The following is a 12,690-nucleotide window of genomic DNA, read 5'->3' on the forward strand; positions in this document are numbered from 1 at the left end:
TATTATTTTACACGTAATAAAATTGAAATAATAAAAAAAGTAATTTTTTTTTTATCTTTTTATATTTTAAACAAAGAAAAAAGTATTTTTTCAGTCACTAGAAATAAATTTATCTCCAGTGAACTCAAAACGACGTCATTGTGATGTTATAAGATTAAAAAATTATAATGATAAAGACTAATATAATCCTGCAATATATTAAAATTATAAAAACACTTTAATTTCTGCCCAAAAAAAATTTATTTTAAACTCACTGAAGATAATTTATCTCTATTGATCGGAGAAATAATTTAAAACGAACTGTATAACTTAATATAAAGAATAATAAAAGTTTGTAGTTTTGTGCTTTTTCTATTCTTAAACTATTTTAATAGTCGAATGTATTGTTTTTTATTTTTATTTTACGTTACGGATCTTGTCTCTGTTTTTCAGCAATGGAAGGAAAGGTAAGTGCAACTTTATGCTGATTTGCCATAACGAAGCTAGACACATGGGACTCACATCACATTCATAACTTCTTTCAGTCATGTTCAGTTCAACCAAGACATAGAAAAATACAATATGATACTAATCATTTATTCAAATTCATTGTTTTCTCAAAGCACTCATGACCCACAAGTAACTTGGCTCATCTCTCAGTCAATAAAGTACTGAAAGTGGCAAAGCACAGAATCAAATTAACACATCTATGGCTTCCCACAACCATATAAAACATGCTTTGGAGAAAGGGTTTTAAGGACTGGATTCCTTTCAAAGAAATTATTTGGCCTCAACTCAAATCCAGTGCTCAATAGTGGCATTAATGGGAAGTCTTCCTGGCATGGAACATGGTGGATTCCAACTACATACCACAGCACAATATCCTTGTTCTCAATACTCCTATTCCTGCAATCATTAATTTGCATTTTCAAAACAAGCATGAATTAAATATATAGAGAAAAGTAGAAGATATTCTTATATCGGTGTAAAAATAATAAGTTTTATATCAAATTTTGATCATTGATTTATTTATATTTAACGGCTCAAATATCTAATAAATCAGAACCGTTAAATATAAATAGATCAATGATCAAGATTGAAAGCATAACTTATACCGGTGTAAAATAATTTAACCCACCAAAGAAAATAAAATTTCAACCCATGACCATAGGCACAAAAGTTAAGCATGCTTACATTTTGGTCCAAATAGCTAATGTATCTTCTCCACGGCTCTGATCAACATATAGTCCACCAGCCCATTTCTCAGTCCTATTATATGGGGTAACCCAAATATTGTAGTTGGTAAAAGCACCTCTGGTTTGAGGGTAATCATCCTCTATCAGAAGGGGATGTGCTGCAGCATTTGGAATCAGACGGTACCCTATATCATTTCCAGTGGAGGTCTTCTTGTTAGGATTCACTAGTGCCAACTCAGAAGGGCTCATCCCAAGCTTGGTCTTTGCATCAGTTTCAGTCTTAACAACTTGAGTTTCAGTTGTCCAATAGCTCTTTCTCTTTGAACTGTTGTCAGTTACTTTCACAGTCTTCAGATTTGTCTTCACAAAGGAGTTGTCTACACCATCAATGTCAAAGTCAAGATGGTATATGTAATAGTGATCATGGTAAACCCCAACGCTGTGTTCTGAGACCAAAGTGCCATGCATATCTTGCTTCATCTCGTCTTTGTGCTTAACATCCACTGCCTTAATTTCCAGCATGCCTGATAGTGATATCTATTGGAGCATGTTGAAGGATCGAGTTAAAATTAGATTATTGTAGAACATTTCCCATTAAGGGTTGTCATTGTTTAAAGTTAAAACTTGAAAATGCATCATACCACAAACATAGAAGTTAAATGTCATTGTAGAACATCTCTCATCATTAAGGGTTGTCATTGTTAAAAGTTAAAATTAATGTGTAATTAGATTCATGTTCCCAACTTATTATAATTAAAAATGACACCTAGCTTAGGGAAACAGTACATACCTCAGGCTTGATTGAGCCACTTGTCTTGAACTCCCAATCCATTACATTATCGTAGTTGCCCACAGTGACCACTGATCTAACCACTAGACTGACATCCGACCTAACTTCTCGTATCTAACAAAAGCCATACATGTCACTTTCATTTCCGACAAATGTACATAAATAAAATAAAAACAATAAGAAAGAACAAACACAAGAGAATAGAAAAAGGGTAATTCAAAAGTTAGCTTAAATAATTTAAAGTAACTTTCCTATACACATAATTGATAAAAGAGACGAGAGATAAAAATTAAATGTTGGGCTCTATATAAAATTATGTGTTTTCAGCTGAATGCATTTTTGGGAAGGGGCTGAATCTTTAGCCATCACTGTTTCCCCACACTTCGGATTAGTCCTATAGCCGGCTCAAAGAGTCGAAGCTCGTGGGAATACTGGAGGGAGCCAACTCGTCTCAAAGAGATAACTAGAGTTGGATAACTCCAAAAAAAAAATAAAAAAAAATTATGTGTAAAAAAGTTATGTTACATAATGTAACATAATAAACATAAAATTCATAGAAAAAAAGTCAAATTATTTAACTGCTTTGGCATATCTCAAAATAAGTATAAAATTCTAAAAAGAGTGTAAAAAGGGTACATAATCCCTGGATCCTATTGTGAAAGTGAACAAATAAAAATTAAGAAAAGGGAAGGGATACACTTACTTCCTCGTTGGGAATGCCTGTTTCTGTATGACGCCAATTGATAGCGCCATAATTTTCAAACACGCAAAAAGCATTCTCCAAGTGTTGTGGGGTACCATCACGCCCCGCATAATATACATCAAAGAACTGAGCGTGTGGGGGACAATCCTGCAAGGGCTCCAAAGAAACCATAGACTGACCAAACCCAAACTCACCAGCATCAAAGAAAGTCTTATAATACCATTCCTCACTTGGGTCTTGGTACGGCACAAACAGCTCTGAAATGTATCCTCTGTATAACACGTGACGATATTTGTGTACCTCAGCATCGTAAATTCTTGCTGTTGAAATTATTATACCAGCTCGTACATCATACCCTATATGAAAATTCCAGTTCGCCCAGCTAAACAAACCACACAAAACAATGTAAGTCAGTCACTACACAAACCATGCTCACGTACGTAACATCTTACCTAATACATATATACTCACTCGTGCCTGTATTCCTTTGAATATAAGTTTTTTCAACAGATTTCATACAATATTTATTGATTCAACCATAATTGGATCACATAATATTAAAAAAATAATGTCAGTCCTAGAGCCAATTGATCTACGAATAAAAGGGGTTACGTCGACATCATGAGGTTAGGTAAGGAAATGAGGGAACATGTTGAAATGAAACACTTTGATAGGAGAAGGGGATATCTCTTGTACGGAAAATTTATTCGGTAGGGAAGAGGATATAACTCGTGTACGGAAAATTCTCTGGGTACTTATTATTAAGGCTTCATTTTTTAAAGTTGGAAAAAATGATCCATTTAATTGCATTTATTTAACCAATTTCTTCGGGAGGGATATTCTTATTAATAAAAAAATTCAGTACCAACTTATAACCTATATAATTATTATTGAATCAAAAAGAAAATGTTAAAACAAATTTGAAGAGTGAAAAAATATTAATTCAATAATAATTAAATAGTTAATAAGTTGATAATGAATTTTTTTAATAGTAAGAATATCCTCGTTCTTTCTTTATAGTTAATTTTTCTTTTAATAGTAAGAATACATAATTATGGGATAATTAGCTGAAGATTTACAAAAGTGTTCTTCCTCTTGTAATCACCATTTCCCAAATACACATATCATTTTTATTTTTATTTTTTTGGATAGATAGATACACACATCATTTTATCTCTTCCTTTCTTATTCCTGTAACTCATGGGTCATAGTAAGATAATCCATGAGAATATGAAAAAACTGAAACAATATTTAACTGTTTTATATGTTGTGTAAAAGCGTTACCTGACAGTGTGGCCTTTGATGGTGAACCCTGGCCCCTCCGGTTGATGGGAAGCAAAAGAATGAAGCTTTGGACCGAATGGTGGTTTCATATGTGAAGCCCTGTATTCGGTGTTTTCTGACTTAGGAACAGGTTCCATAGATTTATCATGGTACTGAATAATCTTCATGTCATGAATATCTGCAAGCATTGTTATTCCATTAATAGGCCTCACATAGATATTAGCAGTGTCTTCCTTCATGAAGCACTCGATCCTCAAAGCCCTTCGGCTCTTAACTTCCCCATACCACCCAACTGTGAAATCAGAACACACCACTTCAGATAGATTCAAACCCCTCTTCTTCACCGACTCAATAAAGGGACCATATTTCAGCGGCAACAGACTGGCCTCGCCTTGTTCATCAACGGTTAGTGTAGGGAAACCATTTCCACGTCGAACTTTGTCAGAGACAATGTTCGAGGATCTTAGGTTGATTAAGATCTCGTGTATTTCGCTGTTGACCATAACGATGACAAAGGCATTTCGTGAGGTTTGAACACGGGAAGAGGAAGATACCCATTTGAGGACAGTGGATTTTTCAGGGTCATCTAGACCAACGTAGTGGAAGTTGACCCTGTGAGTTGAAGTGGGATATTTCTTTAGGACTATAGTTTGGACAAGTGTTATCTCTTGTTTTGATAGAGGGTCAAATGGGTGGTATGTCAGTTTCAGCGGGCCAACAGAGATACTTGTTGCTTGTGTGTGGAAGATGAACAACAAGGAGAAGAAGAGTGTGAGCAGGGACAAGAGCCTCAGAAGTTTCATGGTGCAAGCTGTGTGGCAGTAACTTGCTCTGGACAATGCATAGCTTCTCCTGTTGCCCTTAAAAAGACATTAGATCCTTTCTTTACGATGTACTATTCATTTCCTATGAGATAAAGTTACAATCTACACACACATAAAAAGAAAAACACGTGATTCGTATTTTTTTCTCTCCATGTTCTCTTTACAGAGTTTAATATGAATCCATATATTTTAACCTCTATGTAGGAAATAATCTTATATCTTATAACACGAGGGATAATAAATTTTTCATTTAATTAAAAAATTGTATATAAATTTTTTTTATTTCTCTATTAATTTATTGATTTCCGAATAATCTGATTGACTCGGATAATTTGCTTTGCTTTTGGTTAGAAAATATATGCCATCTGCTACTTGACGATTGGATTAAAAAAAGGAAAAGAAAAAAAAAAAAAAAAAAACTGAAAACTCATGTCAGATAGAGTAAAGTTGGCACTTGACAAGGTATATTTTAGAATCAGGGAGCTAAATAGGTCAGGTATGTTAGGTTTTTTCTTAAATAAATTAGGTATGTGTAAAAAATGTTGAGTATGGTCTGCTCTACTAGTCTGTGTAGATCCCAAATTATAAGTTTAGGCTGATTTATATTTAAAAAATAAAAGTCTTGATCTACGTCTATTAATCTGTTTAAGCATATTAAACAATCAATAATTAAAAGAATAACTAAAATAGTATTATTTTATTATTCAAAATTATTAAAATAATAATTTTATTTATTATATTTTAAATAAATAACATGATATAGGTCGGTCTGTAAGCTTATAAGCCCGACACGTACAAAAAAGACTATGGTCTCTTTTTTAAATAGAATTTTTTAAAAGTCTAAAATTGTTCTATTTTACTATTTATAATAAGCCAAATCTGGTCTAATGTAGACTAGGTCATAAGCCCATGTAGATCGATCTAACTCATTTACACTCCTATTTAGAACTAACCCTGTTTTATTAGTTTTGGCTTGGATCGCCAATTAAACCCTAGCATTAATCCACCTTATATCAGCTAGCTAGGGTCAATTCGTAACATAATCTCGTCGAGGAATCTGTAGTCGTTTCTCTGGAACTGTAATGTAATCTAATCCACTGAAATACAGACAAATAATTTTAGTCAGAATCCTTATTATTATTTTAAAGATAAACACAGAAGGGCAAAGAGAGTTGAATATCCTTCCCTGCTTATTAGTTCACTTCTAGAAACAAAAGTGCGCTTTTTATTCGTTTTATCTGGGGAAGAACATTTTTTTCTTTTTTCTGTTACTAATCAGACAACAATTAATTTATGATAAGTTAACCTAGGGATTTGATTAAGTTTTTTTTTTTTACAGGGAATCGAACCGCACACCTAATACACCCTAAACACACCCAACACCACTAGGGTATCCCTAGTGGTGCGGGATTTGATTAAGTTTGCATATAATATTATTGGGTTTTATAATTCTCATTTAACATGAGAATTGCAATTTTCCTACACACCCTTCGATTTCCGTGCTGACATGGGTCCTACCTATAATTTTTTTTAACACATGGGTCTCACATGCTTTTTATCTCTACAACATGAGATTTCAATTCTCCTTCAATATGAGAATTATAAAACCCAATATTATTTTGACTAATAGATTTTAAGTATATAGTTAAATGTTATCAGTTAAGAGAGAGAGGAAACGAAGATAATGTAATAAGTTGGTTTAAGTCCTTATGAACGCAAAAAGAAAATTGGGAAAGCTACCCTCACCACTACATATGTGTAAAATAACCAAAAAAATTGAATTGAACTGTGAACTATACTTAAAATAACTGATTTTTAAAAATCAGTTCATTAACCAAATTGATTTTTAAAGAACCAGTTCATGAACCGAACTGGTTTTTGTTATTTTATTTCTTTAATTTTTAAATTTTTTTCTTTTCTCTTCTTTTCAGAATAGGGTTGATCCGAATCGGTTTTGAATCGAATCGAACCGTTTCCAACTGAATCGAATCATTTTGAAATCAAACCGAATCTGTTTTGAACCGAACTGAATATTTTTCGAACCGAACCTTTAAAGCAATTTAGTTTGATTTTTCAAAAAATTCAGTTTAATTCAACCATACCTATCCACCATAATATAGATGTTCCGAACAATATTACAGTAACATATGGTTTATCAAAAAAAAAAAATGGATGTAATGAGAAAAAGGTACGTTACTTTCCTTCTTATTTTGTTTTTTATTTTTTATTTGAGAAAAGTTTAAAAAGCCCCCACATTTTCATTTAGAATCAATTACCCCTTGAACACACCACGAGGGAAATTAAAAATAGTGTTTGATGTTATAAAAAAAAAAAAAAATAGTGTTTGAAGTTAACATTTACAAATAAAATAATAGAAATTAAAAGGATAACCAAATATTTGTAAATAAAGGTAATTCAAAAGGAGAACCAAATAGAAACCAAAAAATAAAAATAAAAAAAATCATAGATTAATGGAATACTTTATTTTTTTCAATATTTTTTTCAATATTTTTTTCTTCTTTTTTGTTTTTTTCTAAATAAAAAAAAATATTAAAAGCTATTAAGATGAAGTTAAAATGTTTTATTTCAAGAATAAGTCTTATTATATTTGAAGCATTTAATAACTTTTTATAAATGTTTAATTGTAACAATCCAGTCATTAGATAAAAAGTTTTAATTCAAATATAGTCAATAATTTATTGTATATCTTTATTTTAAAGTATAATATATGTTTAAAACTTAAGTAAATATCAAAGATAAAGTTAAATGCTTATAAATATTTAACTAATTTCAATAATTATATTTGTTAAATTTATAGTCTTAAGAAAGGACAGGATAATATAAGTCTTCATAACCGAGTCTAAAATAAAAGGATTATATGCCACTAATATATATATATATATATATATATATATATATATATATATATTTCTGTCATAAAAGATAGCTTTTGTGACCTTAAAACAAATATTTTTATAATTCTGATTTATTTTTGGTTGCTTACCCCAAACCTAAAATATTGCATTTTGATATAACATTTATCTATGTATAAAGAATAAGATAGATAGATAACATTTATCTCTTATATATAAGAAAAACAATAAACAATATACTAAAAAATTATAATAATAAACAAAGGGTTCTGCTGCATTGCCGGTAGGGATGAAACTAGGTCGGACTGGCCTACAGGGGCTTACGGCTCAGCCGATGTCAGGTCAGATCTGACCTAGTATATTTCGTAAAATAGGCTAGACTTGGATCTTGAAAAAACTTATTTAATAAAAAGGTCGTATGTCTACTTTCACAAGGTCTGGCCTATAAGCCTATAGACTTGCCTATATTGTACTATTAAAATTTTAAATAAAATAGAATAAGTATGTCATGAAGAAAAAATAAAAAATATAAATTAATCAATTGTAATTATTTAAAACTTAATTATATTCACTAATATTTTAATAGATATCTGATTTTATTTTTTATGTAGGAGAAACAAACATCCTAGTATGTTACATTGTGTATATGAATATATTAAAAGATTTTTGGGAGAAGTTATTCTTACTACAAACATCGTGATGTGTTTGTTGGATTCATGTTGTTATTTTAATTTACATAGTATGAATTTGTTTGTTAGATTTGATTAAATATATATTATTTAGTTTGAGCATTTTGCTTTTGAAAGTGACTTAAATGCAGATTATATGAGTTTTGTTATAATTCATGATTCTGTTTGGACGTTGAAATTATGATTTTTGGATTAGCAACAAAATTTTAGTATTTTGTAAAGTTGATTTATTATTCTACTTGAAAGTTAAAAATTAATAGGCTAATGGACTAGGCCAGGCTATTTGTTTTTTTATAAATGGGTCAAACCAGATTAACAGTTAGACTCGTACTAGGCTTGGACCAGACAAATTAAAATTTTTTGACGTAAATTTGAACTTTTTAGAGCAAAACTTGACCTAGTTCAGCCCACTTTCAGCTCTAATTGCCGGCTTATAAAAGAAAAACAGGCCAAGTCTTGTCATAATCACATGCACTTTGCTTATTTAAGAGAATAAAAGAAAATTCCAATTATGAAGGCACTGTTTTTATTTTTTTGAATTTTTTATTTATTGATACACAGGCACTGTTTTTCATTTGATAAATAAGGTTTCGGTGCCGGTCCGTGCGAGTCTCCCCACATTTAATATTATAATAAATAAGTTATGGGACAGTTGAGGCCATATAATATATATATATATATATATATATATATATATATATATATAATAATAGGAATAACATATGTTATTTTAAAAGATAGAAGCTTATATCTTTTTAGATCCTAACCGTTGATTTCCGTCCGTCAACAGTTATAATTTATTGGATCAAAATTATTAATTAATTAATATTAAATTTGGCTCATTAAGTTTGACTCAATAGATTATAACTGTTGATGGAAGAAAATTAACGGTTAAGATATAAAAAGATATAAGCTTATATACTTTGAAAGAATAAATATTTTTCTCATATATAATATTGAAAAAAAATTCGTTTATAATTTTTTTTTACAATTTATACTAAGTATGATAGACTATACACTTATAATTAAAATATAACCTTTCCCGCGATATTATAACTAAAGACAATCAGTTTCCCATTCTACTATTCACGAATAAAGATCAGTCAAAGAATCGTTACGAGACAATTGAGAGTTGAGACAATGTATGCAATATTATAAAATCTAATTCTTTATTCATATAAAGTTGTAAAAGTCTGAACAATAAATTAAGGAATTAGAGTGATTAATGATCAGCCGCCTCTTTTAAAGTTTCAATTATAAATAAGGTATAAATAAAAAATGAATCATTTCATATTTTATTTAATATGATTATGGAAGAATTATAACCACTAAGATAAATTAATGATAGTGATTTTATGATTACATATCCCTCTCTCTTTTTACTTATCATTGTTAATTAATCTTTGCATGATTATAATTCTTTTACATGATATAGTCATCTTAATTAACATATGAGATGATTCACTTCCATATAAATAATATATGTGGTTTAAAATTTATTAATACCACAACAAAAAAACTATCAAATTCAGCATTTTTTTTTAAGAATCTATATAACCTATAAAAGTTTTTTCACTGCTTTCGTCGAGTAACAAAGTTCAATTATTTTGTACATGCATGTTAGCAGCTCTTGTGATTTCATTCGTAACTTTACTATTAACATTTCACATTATAGTAATTATGTTAGAGAAATATAAAATTATTAATGTAGTTTTATTCAATAACTCAAATTTTTAATTGAAATGATTCTTTACACGATATTACAGCTGACGTGACTAACTAGCTGTGAGTTCGATTCTCACCGCTTTCATCTATTAATCAAAATAATTAAATATTGTTGTAGGTGTTATTGATAATTTTATCTTCGGCATACATATACACCAATGAGTAAGTTCTATGACACGTGGTATAAATTTTTGGAAATTTTATCGTAAAATTTTAAAAAGGCGTAACTTTTTGCTCGGGTATTCAAATCAAATGAATTTTTTTTATTTCACGTAATTTTTTGAAATCTACATGCTGGACAAATTTATTTTTTCTTTTTTCAAAAAATACTTCCTTGTGCTCCGTTTGATGTATTTTATATTTGTGAATGATGTTATTTAATTCCTATTCTTATTTTCACTTTCCAACGCTAATAAATTAATAGCGTAGCGGTAAGGCATGATTTTCGCTGCTGCTGAATGAATTTTATTTTATTTTTATATGGGCATTAGTATGACGATTTGCATCATTCATGTTTAAAAAATAAAGTAAAATAAAAGTTGCAATATGTATATTTGAAGTATGGATTGTATTGTCTTATATATACTTATTGTTAATTTTTATTGATGCAAATATTGTGATTATGCTATGAGATTGATTAAGTTATTTTCACACATTATGTCATAGTTTGTTAGTCACCAAAGTGGTCAAACTAAAAGTGTGTAGATAACGTAAAAATCATTTATTTGTGTGTATTATGGTTATAGTTTGTTAGTCACGAAAGTGGCCAAACTAGAATGTTATCGCATGTATAAAATTGTCATTTATCCATGTATTCATTTATTTGTGTGTATTATGGTTATAGTTTGTTAGTTATCAAAGTGGCCAAACTAGAATGTTATCGCATGCATAAAATTGTCATTTATCCATATACTTATTAAATACCAATTACTAATATAAATTGGATAAATTGACGTTGCTGATTATTATAAATGAGGGATTCACCCAAAGGTGAATCATATTATATAATTAGTGACATTGTGTGGCAAATGAGTATTTTGATTAAATATGTTTTGATTATCCAAAGATAACGGATATGTTTTGATTATCCAAAGATAACAGATATATTTAATTGAAAAATATTTTTGTCTATTAATGTTTTGGTATTTGCTTATGACGAGTATATTGTAGTATCTACCCAAATGAGTGCTACTTTGTGCTTGTATGATTTTATTTGAATCATTGCTTAATGTTGTTTATAATGTTGGATTTAAGCGTAACATAGAGAATGAAAATTTTGTTTTCTTGTGGCATAGAAGATTGAGTCATGTATCCAAAGAAAGAATAGTGAGATTGGTGAAGAATGATATTTTGCCAAACTTATATTTTACTGATCTTGAATTATGTGTGGATTGCATTAAAAGAAAGCAAACCAAACATAATAAGAAAGATGCCACAAGAAGCACCCAGCTTCTAGAGATTATACACGGTGATATTTGTGAACCTATGGACACTCCAGCTTTTAATGGAGAAAAATATTTCATTACCTTTATTGATGATTTTTCACGTTATGATTACATCTATTTGCTTCATAAAAAATCTCAATCTGTAAATGTCCTAGAGACATTCATTAAGGAGGTTGAGAGGCAATTAGATAAAAAGGTGAAAATTATAAGGTCAAATAGAGGTGTGGTGAATATTATGGTAAATATAATGTATGTCAGAAACACGTAATTGAGCTCAAAGTTTATCTGATTTTACCACACGTAGGAACAAGTTTGCCATTGTGGCATTTTTGCAAAAATTTTACCTTCCATGACAATGACATACCGGTAAATTTATTTTAAAAAAAAGAATAATTATATTTTTTGGTCCTCAACAAATTTTACGATACCCGCTTTAGTTCTTAGCAAATAAAAAGGCCAATTATGGTCCCTAAGAAATTCAAAACGGATCCATTTTAGTCTTTTTGAGAAACTAATATGGGTCTTTTTTGAACTTGTGGAGGATCACAATTTCAACTAAATGGGTCTATTTTGAATTTCTTATGGACCACGATGAGCCTTTTTATTTGCTAGGTACTAAAGCGGGCATCGTAAAATTTACTGAAGACTAAAAAGTGTATTTACTCTTTACAAAATGTGACATTATGGTTAATTTCCCCGTCAACACATAGCATCATACCTTTCCACATATGAACCATGGTGCTATTATAGTTTATTGAACGCTTTCATGATCTCCATCGTCTTGGTTAATTGGTGTGTGCCACAACTTCAGGTACGTACCTTACCGCTACGCTATTAATTTAGAATGTGCCATCTACCGACAAAATTTTGATGCATCGGATATATTTAAATGAATAAAAAAAATTTCAAAAATAATTTTCAAAAATAGAGAAAAAAAATGTACTCAATTATTTGATCCACCAAACTTTTGTCCGCCATCTACAAGTACAATCTATCCTCGCAAGTCGCAACCAGTTGATCATAGTACATCCATCATTGAAAAGGCCAAAGAGCAAAAGAGGCTACAATCACTTTTGGACAGCAACGTTCCACGATGCAGTTTCCAACGCTAAACGAGTGGACATTGGGAGCTTTCTGTCCTCCGAGGACATGGATCCTATGCAATTCAAGAATATACCCAGA

General features: G+C 30.2%; 1 protein-coding gene across 1 annotated transcript; it reads right to left on the reverse strand.

Moving 5' to 3' along the window:
• Positions 1 to 620: 620 nt before the first annotated feature.
• Positions 621 to 4,755, reverse strand: LOC133286767 (primary amine oxidase-like). The gene is made up of 5 exons (XM_061484213.1): positions 3,953 to 4,755; positions 2,669 to 3,050; positions 1,966 to 2,079; positions 1,174 to 1,712; positions 621 to 885 (listed from the first exon to the last, which is right to left on the reverse strand). Exons 1-5 carry the CDS (start codon positions 4,753 to 4,755, stop codon positions 687 to 689), a joined length of 2,037 nt encoding a protein of 678 aa, XP_061340197.1. The 3' UTR covers positions 621 to 686.
• Between the last annotated feature and the right edge of the window lie 7,935 nt (positions 4,756 to 12,690).

The sequence above is a fragment of the Gastrolobium bilobum genome, unplaced genomic scaffold (assembly GCF_033153095.1).
Source record: "Gastrolobium bilobum isolate Gb01-03AN ecotype WA unplaced genomic scaffold, APGP_CSIRO_Gbil_v1 utg8697, whole genome shotgun sequence".
NCBI lineage: Eukaryota > Viridiplantae > Streptophyta > Magnoliopsida > Fabales > Fabaceae > Gastrolobium > Gastrolobium bilobum.